Source organism: Apodemus sylvaticus, chromosome 17 (genome assembly GCF_947179515.1).
Source record: "Apodemus sylvaticus chromosome 17, mApoSyl1.1, whole genome shotgun sequence".
NCBI lineage: Eukaryota > Metazoa > Chordata > Mammalia > Rodentia > Muridae > Apodemus > Apodemus sylvaticus.
In genome coordinates, this window is record NC_067488.1 from 2,342,388 (window position 1) to 2,357,857 (window position 15,470).

General features: G+C 45.5%; 1 protein-coding gene across 3 annotated transcripts in view; it reads left to right on the forward strand.

Moving 5' to 3' along the window:
* Window positions 1-15,470, forward strand: part of Matn2 (matrilin 2) — a 156,484-nt gene that overhangs the window by 82,120 nt on the left and 58,894 nt on the right. For all 3 annotated transcript variants that reach the window (XM_052161001.1, XM_052161002.1, XM_052161003.1), the window contains exon 5: window positions 10,047-10,169. In XM_052161001.1, coding sequence (XP_052016961.1) covers window positions 10,047-10,169 — 123 coding nt within the window. The remainder of the gene's footprint in view (window positions 1-10,046; window positions 10,170-15,470) is intronic.

Genomic DNA, 15,470 nt, shown 5'->3' on the forward strand with positions numbered 1-15,470 from the left:
AGCCCTGGGTGATGTTAGCCAAGCAGCCACAGCCTTGTGCTCTCCTCCCCCAAAGCTAATGAGATGCACATCTCAAGTTCTCTGGGCTGAAACCCAGCACTAAGATCAGGATAAGACTGAAGGGAAATGCTTAAATACAAGGTTCATGTGCCCCTTTAGGGAGACCCCATGGATGGATTGCAGCACAGCCTTGAGGCTCAGATCTAGGGTGCCCTTAATTGATTTCACCTGTCTTTGCAGTCCACAACTCTAGTAAAATTCTCCAGGACCAAAGACAGGCACATTTTGCTGACCGTGTGCTAATAGTTGCCCCTGGCAAGATACAGCCTGAATTTGGCCAGACCATTTGTTATAAGCTTCAAAATGCCAATTTTTCTGTATCAGACCAATTTAGCAAACCAAACATAGCCAAAGATACTTTTAAAATATTTTTCAAGTGTCATATCCATGTCTGAAGCTTCCCTAAGTACCCAATAAAATGAAACCATCTTTAAGGAATTGTGACTTGGGCAAATCTTGTCTCTAGGGTCATGCCTGTGTCATGTAGACGTTTCTCCATCTTGTCTCAAGATTTCGGTGGTGAGGAGTATGTGTTTGTTAAGCTACAGGCTACATGCTTCTTTGTCTAGTATTATCTCCTTTAACTCTGTAAACAGGGTACTTCCTAGATTCAATTATATCACAGCTTTATGAAAGTTGTTTCTTGCTGGGTGTGGTGGAATATTCTTTTAATCCCAACCTGGTCTACAAAGTGAGTTCCAGGATATCCAAGGCTCTGTTACACTGAGAAACCTCGTTTCAAAAACAAAACAAAATAAAACAAAACAAAACAGACAAACCCAAAACCAAAACAAAGGAAAACTGTTCTTTGAAGGTCATTTGATGAAGTCTCCCAAGACCAAGTTTGCCTCCAAAGATGATATTCCACCTGCTTCCCTCATCCCTTTCCAGAAGAGACACACTGCTGTCCTCCAGTGGTGACTCCCTGAAAGACTGATTCTACATCATCTCTCCACATCTTTGCAGAGTCGCCTCAGCAGAGCCACTTTTTCATCACATCCTGTAAAGTATGTCTTAGGATTTTACTGCTGTGAGCAGATACCATAACCAAGGCAACTCTTTGGAGTTCAGCGGTTCAGTCCATTATCATCAAGGTAGGAGCATGGCAGAGTCCAGGTAGGAGTGGTACGAGAGGAGCTGAAAGCTGTACCTCTTCATCTGAAGGCTTCTGGGAGAAGACCGGCTTCCACACAGTTAGGAGGAGGTATTAAAGCCCATGCCCACAGCGACACACCTAATCCAACGAGGCCCCTGGGCCGCTCCCTGGGCCAAGCACACACAAACCATCACAAGTTGTTTTTAAACATGCCTTACTCCCTGCTTGTAAGATAATGTTGCTGGTCCCTGTAAGATGTGCTGGTCAGTATCTAACCATCTCTTTAGGGAAAAAGGCTCTGGTTTGCAGTGCTTGCCAATTCCCATGGTGTAAACACTCCTACCATGGCTATTTCAAGCTACCTATATGGAAGAAATGCCGGCCAACAGTTCTGGATGAGCTGACTCCAGCACGCCAAAGAATCCCTTACTAGATTCTCAATGGAATTTTTTTTCCTTACGCCATTTTTGGGCCATTTGACTCACTATTGTATTCCTTATACAATGAAGAACTTTCTTGGATGAACAAGTGGAATAATTCTGTCATTCACAAAAATTCCTTCACTGACCACGTCAGGCACCAGGCTTGGTAGTTGAGCTTGCTGAGTCAAGCAGGCATAGGACTTGTCTGCTCCTGTGTGATGGGCGGGATAGGTTCAAGTCATTTACAATTAAGCATTAAATTATAATTGTTGTGAAAACTATAGAGGGAAACTGTGAGGGAGAACTTGACAAATGCAACTGAAGTCTCCTTGGGAAATACAATTTAAAAAATATTATACATACACTGTCTTCACACACACACCAGAAGAGGGACTCAGAACCCATTACAGATGGTTGTGATCCACCATATAAGTACTGGGAATTGAACCCAGGACTTCTGGAAGAGCAGCCCATGCTCTTCATTGCTGAACAATCTCTCGGCCCTTGTAAAATACACTTTAAGATGTATCCTAAAGAATACATGAAAGTTGGGTGGGTGAAAAGCAGGAAGGAAGGGGTACAAACATTTGGGGGAAAAACCAGCGTGTCCGGTCTTGGAGCATGACAAATCATGATTTGAAGGATAAAAAGGAGAAATGGAGAAGCATTAGCTAAAACTGAAGAGTAGCCAAGTACTTGTGTGGCACTCTGCCTCACATTGGGTGGTTGGGATACCATGCTAGAGCGGCAGGAAGCCACTAAGACAGTTAAGCAGGAGAGACCAGAGGGGATTGCTGAGCTAGGCTGGAGCAAAAAGTATCAAAGAGTTGATTGGGTTTGAAGGACACTGAAATGGGAGGACACCCATGACTTCCAAAGTCTGTGACCATCTTCAACCCCAAGGCAAAAATCTGCTAATCAGAAAAATTTATCTTTGCTGAAGGGAAATTAAAGAATAGGAAGGCTCTTTTCCAGCACTCCATTCCTGCCTAGGAGACCCACCAGGTGGCAGTGCTCTTGGGGTGGGCAGGAAGGAGGCTGTTAGGCCAGATCACACCACAGGAATGCCTGCACTTCTGAGTATTGGTCTAGTCCTTCACTGAGCTTGCAGCCCATGTAAGAAAAATAAATTACAGACACCCTGTGTTCGTGTGACTCAGATATGTGTTTATTTATCTAGCCAACAATGTGTAATTCCAGTGTGTCGGGCACTGTAATTGGTACTCGGCATTAGCAGATAGCAAGCCCATCCTCTACCCACCATGACAGCTTTTCTGGTATCTCCAACTAGAGACGGGCGCCTCCATGTCCCTTTCCTCAGACAGGAATGCGTTTTGCTGAGGATGAGGAGGGGCATGAAGATGTGACGTTTGTTTTCATCTCTCTCATCTTTCCTGAATCCTATTTCTGTTGGGAGGAAAGGGATTTGGGGAGTTAGGAACATCTTTGCTGGAAGGCAGGGGATATGACCTTTGTCATTGTTAGCAATCAGGCACCTCCGGGGCCAGCCTAGGGGGCCTAGCTACAGCTGGCTATGTCGTCACTGGCTGCTGAGAGGCAATTCCAACCTACCTAGTGTCCTCCTCCTCCTGCGCATGTACCACATTCCTGATAAAAGGCCCCATCCCTCCTCCCCTCTCTCCTGTTTTCTTTCCTCCACCCAGAGGCAGCTTCTGTATCGCCCTCCCCTTTTCCCCCTGGATGAGACCTGGGCTACATGAGACCTGACCCATGCTGTAACTTTATGGATCGCACCGTATAGATCCAGCAGTCACTGTCTCTTCAGCCGTGAGCATTTATGAAACACGTTCATAGGGACAGTGCAGGAGGCTCTGAGGATCCGGTGGGACAGACCAGTTAACGCTGGCTGGGCCAGGCAGACACACGGACCGCCTTTCCAATACTGGGGTAGATGGTTAATAGCTGCAGGGCCCCGGGGATGAAGTCCTTGAACAAACTTCTTGAAGACATGATGCTTAACTGATGTTGCAAGCCATACTTGGGTCACCAGGCAGAGAAGGCTGTGCCAGGGTAACAGGAACTCTGAGGCTGAGGATTCTTCCATGCCCCGAAGTGGGTTTATCACTCTTCAGTGAAGTCCTTCCAGGCCATGAGGGAGAAAGTTGTTTTTCAAAAGCATAAGGGATTGTCCAAAAACATGCGGACTTTTTTTTTTTCAAATAGAAGTGATCAATGCTAGGAAAACAAGAAGGCATTTGGTCAGAGTCCAGTCTCCGTTTATTCCTTTGTCTTTGTTTTAATAAGATTAATCTCCCAACGGTCTCCCTTGGGTCAGTACAAATCACTCATGGTCATAAATCCCTACATTCTAACAACAGTGCGAAAGAACAGCTGCAGGCGCCAACTGGCCAGCTCAGCCAGTACTCGTGGGGCAGTTCTTTAGGACGGGGCGCTTTCCTGGCCCTACCACACTCTGCGTTCTCACACGTGTCTGCAGAGAGGAAGCTGGGCCTCGGAGTGCCAGGTCACAAAAGAAGTCTGAATACTTTCCCCGGAGAGAATCATGGGGATTTTTTTTTTTTTCTTTTCCATGGGGTCTGGTGATTCTCGACTCTGGGGATTTTGAGGATGTTTAACAAACACTGCTGCTGAAATCCTACCCCTTAGTCGGTCCAGTTTAACAGAAGGGGGTGTATCTTGGCATTGGGAGAGAGTGGTGTGTGTGTGTGTGTGTGTGTGTGTGTGTGTGTGTGTGTGCATGTGTGTGCACACACACACAATTGTAGATAAGTGAATTTCATGGCTAGTGCTGTGGGATGGGGGATGGGGGAAGCTCTTCCCGTCCCTTTCCTTCTCCTTTCCTTTCCTCTTCCTCCCTTTCTTTTGCTTTCCTTTTTCCCCTTCTCTTTTTCCCTCTCCTTTCCTCAGTGCCAACAGAATCTTTGTCTGGGTCCTGGAGCTTACCGGTCAAGCTAGGCCGGCTCACTGGTGAGCTCAAGGCTCCACCATCTCTGTCTCCCCAGTGCTGGGGTTACACGCTCCTCCCCGCCTGGCTTTTATGTTGCCTTGGACTCAGTTCCTCATGCTCGCCCCACAGGCACTTTACTATCTGAGCATCTTGCAGTCCTAACATCAGTGGTTTGTGAAAGGACTCCAGAATGTCTAATAGCTTCCTGTTTCAATAGACAGGGCCACACAGTTATTCCTTGGACTTTGCAGAGTCCTGGCCTGTCCAGAAAATGATAAGTATTTCCTTACCATCTGCTCTGTCTTTTTTTTTTTTTTTTTTTTTTGGTTTTTTTCGAGACAGGGTTTCTCTGTGTAGCCCTGGCTGTCCTGGAACTCACTCTGTAGACCAGGCTGGCCTCCTACTCAGAAATCCGCCTGCTTCTGCCTCCCAAGTGCTGGGATTACAGGCGTGTGCCACCACCGCCCGGCTTGCTCCGACTTTTCTGTGGGGGGAAGTCTTCTGGTACAAAAATAAAACTATACAGTATCTCAAGGGCCTTGTTCATTTGTTTTGAAATGATACTTTTAAAAGACAATAAACAAATTTTCTCTTTTTATTACAAAAGCTCTTCCTCAGAATTTTTAAGCCAGGCAACTCTGAGTAAATGACTAAAAGTCCTTATTCCTACCTCTTCTTGCTCTTCCTGGTGTGTGTGTGTGTGTGTGTGTGTGTGTGTGTGTGTGTGTGTGTGTGTGTGTGTTTGTCAATGTGTGTGTGTGAGAGTGTGTATGTGTGAGAGAGTGTGTATGTGTGAGTGAGTGTATATGTGTGTGTATGCATGAGTGTGTGTGTGAGTGTGTGTTAGTGTGTGTCTGTGTGTTAGTGTGTGTGGGAGTGTGAGTGTGTTAGTGTGTGTGTGAGTGTATGTGTGTGTGTGAGTGTGTGTGTGTTAGTGTGAGTGTGTTAGTGTGTGTGTGAGTGTATGTGTGTGTGTGTGTGTTTGTCAATGTGTGTGTATGAGAGTGTGTATGTGTGAGTGAGTGTATATGTGAGTATGTGTATGCATGAGTGTGTGTGAGTGTGTGTTAGTGTGTATGTGTCTGTGTGTTAGTGTCTGTGTGTGAGTATGTGTGAGTGTGTTAGTGTGTGTGACTGTATGTGTGTGTGAGTGAGTGTGTGTGTGTTAGTGTGAGTGTGTTAGTGTGTGTGAGTGTGTGTGTGTGAGTGAGTGTGTGTGTTAGTGTGAGTGTGTTAGTGTGTGTGAGTGTATGTGTGTGTGAGTGAGTGTGTGTGTGTTAGTGTGAGTGTGAGTGTGTTAGTGTGTGTGAGTGTTTTAGTGTGTGTGAGTGTATGTATGAGTGTGTGTGTGTGTGAGTGTGTGAGTGTGAGTGAGAGTGAGTGTGTGAATGTGAGTGAGTGTGTGTGTGTGTGTGTGTGTGTGTGTTGGGGGAGGGTGTCTAGTGACCCACAGGGGCCCAGGTGATACTTGGAGCAGAGATACAGCTCTTGCCTGCTGCAGAGATCGCTAGGAGTAACTGTTACCACGAGCTGGGCCCATTTTCCTCAGCAGCAGGACTTTGTGCTGGCCGCCTGCAAAGGGACTTAGAGTCTAGTAAGGATGGCACAGTGGCTGCACCACCGCAGAACACACGCACCATGATATCATGATACATGCTGGGGAGGGAGCAAGCAGGGTCTGAGCTGGGGTGCACAGACAGCCAGTGTCTGAGGCCAGAAGCTCCTCGTAGCACGAGGCACACTGCTGTCCCCCGACAGGCACCCTGAAGCCTGGGGCTGAGGACCCTGACACTGTTGTTTTCATACAAATAAATAGTTTCCATCGAGCTCTGCTGGAAGCCTGCTAGGGTCCCCAGAGCCGAGAATCTGTGACAGATGCTCTCAGACACATGAGAACACAGTTTGGATGGAATCACTGGTCTTTCCCCTGAGGATGGATGGCCCTTTTGTCTGTTGAACAGGGTTCAGATTCCTCAGCCTACTAGAGGGCTCTCAGCCATCTGGTGTTAGCGATCCTTCCCAGGCTCTCCTGCCACTTTCCAGGGAATTCCCGGAACAGACTCAAAGCCAAGCTTATCCTGGCCCCCCCTACCTGCATGTCCTCTCAGGCTCCATTTGCCTCCTTAGACCTGAGCAGCCTAACATGTGAGAGTGTAAACCTTCATTTATTTTGTAAGGGTTCATCTCAAGCTGGAGAGGGGTTACTCCATGGAAAAGAACACTGCTGCTCCTCCAGAGCATTTGGGTTTGACTCCCAGCACCCATGTGACAGCTCACGACTTTTCTAACTCCAGTTCTAGGGGATACGATCCCCTCTTTTGCCCTGCTTGGGAACTATATGCATGGATGTGGCACACAGACACACGCAGGCCAACACCCATACACATAAACATAAAAAATTTTAAAAAGTGCCCAGTTTATTTAATAGGGATGCTGAGTCAGATCAGACTTTATCTTTTTGTCAATTTAATGTTTACCTGAAAGCACGATATGAAATTCAAAGCCCAAGTAGGTGATATTTTTATTTCTGCATGCTCTTGTGTATATGCATCTGTGTGTGCGCATGTCTGTGGAGGGGAGAGGGCAGCCTCAGGTGTTCAGCCTCATGGTTCCTCAGGCACCTGTTGCTTGAGGGTCTGTCCCTGGTCTAGGTCTTCACCAAGTGAGTGAGGTGAGCTGGCAGGGAGTGCCGGGGATTCTGTTCTGCCTCCCATCTCACTGCCAGGATTACAAATGCTTGCTGTGAGGATGGCCTTGTTGGACATCAAAGGGAGGAGAGGCCCCTGGTCCTGGAAAGGCTTGATGCCTGCCTGCCACGGTGTAGGGGAATACCAGAACAGGGAAGTGGGAGACGGTTGATTGGGGAACAGGAGGAAGGGACATGGGTTATGAGACTTTCGGTGGGGGGGGGGGACCAGGAAAGGGGACAACATTTGAAATGTAAATAAAGAATATATCTAATAAAAAGATGTATGAATGAAAAAAAAACAAGTGTGTGCTGCCATACTTGGCTATTTATGTGGTTCTGGGGATCAAACTCAGGTCCTTGTGTTGCTAAGACAAGAACTGTGCAAACTCAACCATCATCCCCAGGAAGGGAAAGTTAGAGAAACTGCCTTTTACATAGTGAGTGAGACAAATGCAGACCTGTGGATGTTCACGGTGCTGAGAATACACAACAGTGGAAGGCTTATCCCTAAAAAGGGGGCTTGTGGCTCAGCAGTTAAGAGCACTTCCAAAGGTCCTGAGTTCAATTCCCAGCACCCACATGGTGGCTCACAACCATCGGTAACTGGATCCGATGTTCTCTTCCGGTGTATCTGAAAACAGCCACAGTGTACTCATATAAATAAAATAAAATTTTAAAACATTTTAAAGGTGTGTGTGGGGGGGCTTATGACACTGCCTCTGAGGCCAAGGGGAAAACACAGAACAGGGAGCAGAAAGAGCGTAAGAGCTGGAAATGGGAGAAGAGCTACAGACCTCTTGCTCTCTCCCGGGCAGAGCAGCCATTACAATCGCGCTGTTCCAGCAGCCCTGACTGCCTGCACTGGGCCTTCTCACGACTGGGCATCGTTAACCATAGATCCATAGGTACTGTGGGCCCGACCTTGCCTTGTTGAGCTGTTGCCTACAGATGGATTCCTGAGGAGGGACAGTCATTATCTTTAGTTGTCTCCCCAGCCCCCAGGATACACTGGATAGTAACCAAACTCAAGGTTTCCCAGAACGCCCTGGGTGAACTCAGTGGGTTACAGAACCAAAGGACGTGAATTTAGGAAGGAAACTGGTAGGGAGGGAGGACAGTGAGAGAATCAGAAAGTATTACTTGTACAAAAGTGTCAACAACGAACTTAATGAAGGATATTTTAATAACAAGGAAGGATGATGAGGCTGGAGAGGTGGCCAAACACTAAGAGCATCCTGCCAAGGACCTGAGGTCAGTGCTGCCACGTCAGGTGGCTCACGACTGCCCGTGTCGCCAGCTCCAGAGGACCTAACCCCTGTGCTTGCTCTGCGGGCAGCTATGCTGGTGAGCACAGACAGACAGACACACACACACGGTTAAAGATAAAATCAGTCTTCGTTTAAGTGCTATAGACTCTTTTTTCTCTTAAGTATAAACGTTAGAGTCAGGGGCTGATAGTTTTCTGGGTAACTGGGTTTTCACCACACTTGATGCAGTGGTGCTTTTTAACCAAGGGAACGTCTCTCTGATGCGTTCAGTCCCCTTTGTGCTCTCTGGCTTTCGCTGGTTTTAATGGAAGATCATGAATACAGTGTCATTTCATGGAGTCCAAGCAGTCTCCTTGCCTGGAGACAGCACCATCATGTCTGCCCACCTGTGCCAAGGAGAGGCTGAGTCACTGGTGGGTCGAAGGCGCCTTTAACCTTCTCTTCCTCTAACGTATTCCTGGCTGAGCCGAATCCCCACGCGCGTGTTCCCGCACTGCACGTGAATGATTAGCCAGCGCAGCACTTTGTGGATAAGTGATGACTAACTCAAACCAGACTGCGAATAGTCCCTCCTCGTCACCTTCTGTAATCTGACTCCATCACGCATGGCATCTGGTGTCGGTTGTGCAGGCGGAGGTGGGGGTAGGGGACACACCTTTCGTGAGGTCGGGTGGGAAGAGGAAAGGATGATGGGAATCTGAAGATCGGTGTTGTGCTTGGACTTGCCTCGGGTCTTAGTCAGTGCTCTGTTGCTGTGGAGAGACTCGATGGCCATAGCAACTCTTAAAGAGACAACACTTAGCGGAGGCCAGCTTACAGTTCCAGAACATCACTGTACTGATGGGATGCATGGTGGCATGCAGGGGACACGATGCTGCAAAGGTAGCTGAGAGCTCGACGTCTTGATTGCTAGGCAACAGAAAGACAGAGTGCTTGGGCTTAGCTTGAGCATTTGAAACCCCCAAAGCCCTTCCCGAGTGACACACTTCCTCTGATAAGGCCACGCCTGCTAATAGTGCCACTCCTTGGCGAGCCTGTGGGGACCACTGCTACTCAAGTCACCACACCATGTTTCTAGCAGACTGCTAAGTCGGGAACTTCCTTGGCTGTCTTATCTGCACAGTCAAAGGCAGCTCAAAACAAAGTCATCTCAGCATAGGCTGGTGAAGCTACACATGCCCAAAGGCTAGGAATGGTACTTTCTGGGGGCAAATAGAACATTGTGCTCACAACTCAACTCATAGGAACCCTCAAAATATGTTCAGGGCAGTTTGCGTTGCCACAGGGAAAGACAAAATTAATATTAATTAAAATTATTTAGTTCCCATATAATTCCAACTTTGAAAATGTTTTTAATCTTCTCTCAAATGCATTAAAATGTCAGCAGTGTTGTCTCTGGGTAGTAGACTACAGGTGGATTTCCCTTTTATGCATTTTGCCCCTCAATTTTCTACAATGATAATAAACTGAAATGTGTAATGTAACCTAAGATTGCTGTAGTAAGTGCTATAGAGTTGAGTTGTCATGGGCCAGTAGCTTTTCTCCTCCAGAGCTGTGTGCTAATGGTGTAACTTTGCCTCAGTACAGGATCTGTGTGCCACAGAGGACCACGGCTGTGAGCAGCTGTGTGTGAACATGCTGGGCTCCTTCGCCTGCCAGTGTTACAGTGGCTACACCCTGGCCAAGGACGGGAAGCGATGTACAGGTGGGTGTCTCTCCGGTCCTGTGTGGCGAGGAAGGGCGCGTGAAGAATGGGAAGGACAGCAGGTAGAACCACAACACACACGAGGCCCAGATTGTCCTTCGGGTTTTAATGAAGTTCTTAGGGTTTTGTGGTCTAGTTTTTAGGCAGATTTGAACCTTAATTTTTGCTTAGGGTCAGTATCTGTTCATTCTAAATTGTACATAAAGAATGCTTGATGATAATCTATATAAATGTAATTGCTTTCTACTTCACTGTTTGAAAAGGTCAGAGCTAGGGGAAGTAACTATACAGCTCATGTATTATATATAAATTTTACTTGGTGATAGGCAGGGCTACTATGCAGTACTTCAAAGACATTGGCAGTCTTTTCTCACTTTGGACCTGCAGTTCAGTGAAAGGCTCAACTGTCTGCACTATCATCATGGTCATAGAAAATAAACAGCGTCAAACGTAAAGCCAGGGATGGGTCTCCAGCAAGTGTGAGCTACAAGCCCAGGCTCACAGTCAAAGACCCTCCCAAGTAGGGATGCACACAGAGCGGGTTAGGGGTTGGGCTAGGCTCTGATTTCTTCACTGATGGGTTGTGGTTTTCCTTAGCCCTTGCAGAACAGGCCAGCAAACCCCTAATATGTATGCAGGACCTTCCTGGTTGGTTAAAGTACCCTTGTCTGATCTCATCCATCATTAGAGCAAGAAAGAGTAGGTAACTAACGGTGTTCAGTAATCAGAACTGAAGTGAACGTAGATCCCTGACCAAATCTTGCTTTTCTGTTGTATAGCCCATTGCTTTCAGGGGTCATGCGGATTCTCTCTATGCCCCGTTTCCTTCCACAGTATGTGTTTATTCTTTTGTATTTCAAATGCATCTTTTCCAGCAGACCCAAATTGTTAGGTGTGTGAAAGAGGAAAAAGATGACAACAAAAAGCGGTCATTTGCATGGGAGTAATGAGAGTATTGTGGCTTTGCTGTTGTATACTCTGGTGTGTTTGAAAACTACCCTCATCTGAGGTCAGCAAGTGGAATCAGTCTCCTAAGCCTTGGAGCTATTTACTGGGGACGGGGTGTTAATTTCCTGGTGGTGAGTATGACAGAGTGGCAAGGTATTCTGTTGACATACTGCCAAAACAGAAGCCAACGCGGATCCACCAATCATTATTTTGATTCGTTAATTCTTTTATTGTACAACTAATATTTAAGGGTCGAGAAAAATCACTGCTAACAATTCATTGCATTTTCTACCTTACTTTCCCCCATAGAAATATGTACTACAAAACATTTTTTTTGTTTTGTTTTGCCCATTCTTGTTGTTAAACGAGTAGAAACTTTGTGAACTGAAAAAGAAATGAAAAGGAAAAGGTAGGGGATGGGCATCTGAGGAAGGACGGGATAGTGTCAAGGAGCCAGGAGAAAAGTTCCGATTGAGTGAGGGAGAAACACTTAGCTCATTCACCAAAGTGTGAGAGCAGGAGGCCAACTCTTGACCCTTGGAAAACTGGAGGGTGGTGGGGAGCTCAGTCCTCTATGTTACCAAATAATTGTCTAATTGTTCTAGCATAGTAGAGAATCTTTGTATCTCTCTGAATCCTGCTCTGAGTTTGGAATTTGACATTTGTTGGAGAGTGAGTCCACGCTGTGGCTGCCAGGGAGCAGCACTGCATTCATCCAAGAAGGGGGCTTTCATTGCTGATGCTTGTGAGCATGAGAGCGCCTCGGGCTGGAGAGAGACTTTCCCATTAAAGGCTCGGCTCACAACCAAAATGCCAAGAATGTCTTGCCTGTATTAGGCCCTCAAGTAGAAAAATGGTAATCTATGTATCCTAAGGTGACCCACATCTCATCCCAGTTATGGTCCTGACGTCTTTACCACTGCCCTGACAGCCACTGACCAGGCACTGTGGGGAGCTAAGAGTGAGATGACCAGGAAGAACTCTACGGCCAGTAGCCTCAGTTAGGGGGACAAATTTCTCAAAAACCAGTTGTGGTTTCATAGAGCTGTGCCAAGAGCTCAGGGAGGACAGAGATAGAGAAAAGAGACATCTGGAGAGCTAGGTTAGAACTGTCGCTGCGCCCTGCGTGAGTATCTATCTCTTATAGAGACTCTTATAGAACCAACTCATGAGTTCTAGTAACCATTTCCACCCGTCTGAGTTAGTGAGCACTGCATTTGAGGAGCAAGGCCCCATCTCCCTTGCTACCATTTCACTGTGGACAGTACTGGAGTCACCTTCAGATGCAGTTGATTAGTAGTTGGTTACTCGGAGAGACAGACGCCTTATGTGATTTAGTGGAATCCTGACTTTGAAATGTGTTAGCTGCTATTGAACCTGTAATTGTCATCCCACCCTATACATCTCTCATGGACTGTGCTTCTATACCCTGGGTGTGCATTTTCTGATGAACTTGCTTACCCGATGTTTACTAGTGGCTTTGTAAAGGGGGGTAGCCTTGGTACAATTTTCCTTCTAACTATCTGAGCAGAGTATAAACGGTCCAGGCAGAAGCGAGTTGTACTCTTCCCTTGTCAGGTTGAACTTGCATTGCCTGCTCTGTCTTTTAAATGGGCTCTCAAATGTTTTTAAATTGCAAATTCAATTTTTCCTTTTTGTCTTCATTCATTCATGCTCTCCCAACAAAATCCCTGATTTAGTGGAATCACTGGGTAATTCATTAATAGGAATGTATTCTAAATGGTATGGGCTGCCTGGTGAAGGTTGCTCTCTGTTTTCAAGGTGGCACTTTGAACTCTGTGCCATCTTGTCATGAAAGGTGGATGGGCAGAAAAAACTGAATACTATAGAGACTGAGACCTTTCTAAGATTGGTTTTATTTTCAAGAGTGTGTGTGTGAAAAAAAGTATGTGTGTCTGTCTGTCTGTCTGTCTGTCTATATGGGGTACATACATGTAAATGCTGAGGCCCATGGAGACCAGAAGAGGAAGTTGGATCTCCTTGAACCGGAGTTACACACGGTTACAATCTTCCATACACAGGTGCTGGGAACAAAACTTGTGTCCTTGAGAAGAACAGTCCACTCTCAAGCACTGAGCCACTTCTCCAGCTCATTAATGAAGGCAGAGCCCTTGTGGTCTGGTCACTTCCTAAAGGCCAGACTTCCCGGTACTGATGCATTAGAAATTAAATTTGAACATGAATTTTGGAGGGGCATGGGAATTCAAATCATTACACTAATTTGCTTAAAGTCACTTACATCTGGTACTGGCTTGTCAGTGCTGTTGAAGCCACAACACACTGCCTGATTCAGTAATCACCGAATTAAGTGCTCCTGAACTAAACAAACGGTGTAGGTGTCCATGCGCTGCTCAGTCCAACCTTATGTTCTTAGAGTGACGGTGACAAAAGTGTACTTGCATTTATTGATTGTTGCTGGTCCTGGTGCCTCTCTGAAGTATTTTACATGTACGACAGCCATCCTGTGTGGGAAGTACCTTTGTTATTGCTCTTATACGTTTCTGGATTTCTTGATGGTTCAGTCGCCTCAGTCTGTAAATTAAGGATAATAACATGTAGCTTACAGGTCAGTTTAACATGTGACTCTATTAGAGTCAGATAATCTACCACTGCTACAATGTCTAGGTTAGGCACGTGACCTTAATTAGATACTTGTATTTCCTTTATGACTTCTTTCTATGGGTGACTACATTTAATGATGTCTCTAAGGTATGTGCACTAGTTACTTCTCTGTTGCTGTGATAAATTATCATGATAAATTATTATAAATCCATCTTAATCTTTGTTACTGAACTAAAGTACTGTTTATGTCTGAAGACAGCTGAGCGGTTTCTCATACACTGAGCAGAGACTAGATTCAGCAAGGCTACTCTAGGACTGAGTGATATCCCAGAGTCACACCTAGTCTGACTCTAGAACATTAGCCCTCTGCGATATACATGTTGGACAAGGAATGATGGCCAGGGGGTTTCTGTGTTCTTTTCTTCTATGAAGGTGCACATAGAGACTCCAGGCAGAGATAATGGGAGGGATTTTGTTGGAGTGGATAAGGAAAATGGTCAGCTCCTTAACAACATCTGCCCATAAACATTTCAAAAGTACAATTTTGGAACTTAGGAAGTTATGCAACAAATCCAAAATACTTGGTGAAGAAAGACAGAGCTGAGTGAGCTAGAACTTTCTGGATCCTAAAATTCTGAAGTTCACATGACCGGAAATGGGTTTCTTCATATCCAACTGCTGAGGGGTGCCCTGGGCCAGCACCCTTAAGGGGCCTGATACTGAGCCAATGACAGCACTGAAACATTGAGATTTTATAGACAAGGGTCTCAGGAACTGTTAGCCACTGAATTCAGCCTTTGCTTAGTTCAGACAGGTGTGCACACAGAGTGCAAAGCAGCCTGAGAATCAGCCTGGAAGAAGCTCTTCCTATGACAGTGGCCTGTGGCTGGCTGAAGAATGGAAAATACCATACAGAAAGGGATGCCCTAAAAACTATGAATTCATCTGGGAGGGCATGGTGCTTTACAATTGTAATCCAAGCACTTAAGAGACATTGCTACAAATTCCAAGCCAGTTTGGTCTACATACTAAGACTCTGTCCCTGCCATAAACCTCAAAACAGACAGCTCCACTCCTAAACATCTCACCTGAATACACAAATGTGTCTTAATTGTTTTCATTAAAAACAAGTGTACATTTAATAAAAGTTATATTTAGTAGTAGTTTCAAAACATTAAATAGGCTTATTTGAAAAAATATGGTTTTTAACATCTTTATTGCATAAACATTCCTGTGGTATATTATCTGGGAATTTTCCAGTTTGGAGTTCTTTAAGTTGACACAGGATATGAAAAATGTTGTAAAATAATCTAGGGCCAGAATCCTTGTTGATATCAATGAAAAATGTTCCATCTTTTATATTTATAATACCATAAAATTTAGTGTTCTCAGAGTAACTTTAATTGGTACCAAGTCTCAAGTTTCTCCAAAGCTATTAACTTTTTATTTTTAAGAAAAATTCTGAGTGCTTATATTTACTTGTTATTATTATAGTTAATTACAATATCATGTGCAAATGTCCTGTATAGTATATTGTTACAATTTAATAGAGACTATTAAAATTTAGCATGTACCAGAATCCCCTAGGGACTTGTTGACACAGATTCCAGATTCCCATAACCAGAAATTCTGATTCCACTTGTCTAGGGCAGGACCAGAGAAGTGATATTATGGGTAAGTTTTCGAATGACTGTTGATGTGAGCAGTTCACAGGCCACACCTTGAGAACCTATGCCTTACTGGCATACCATGTGGTCAGCGGAAGACCGA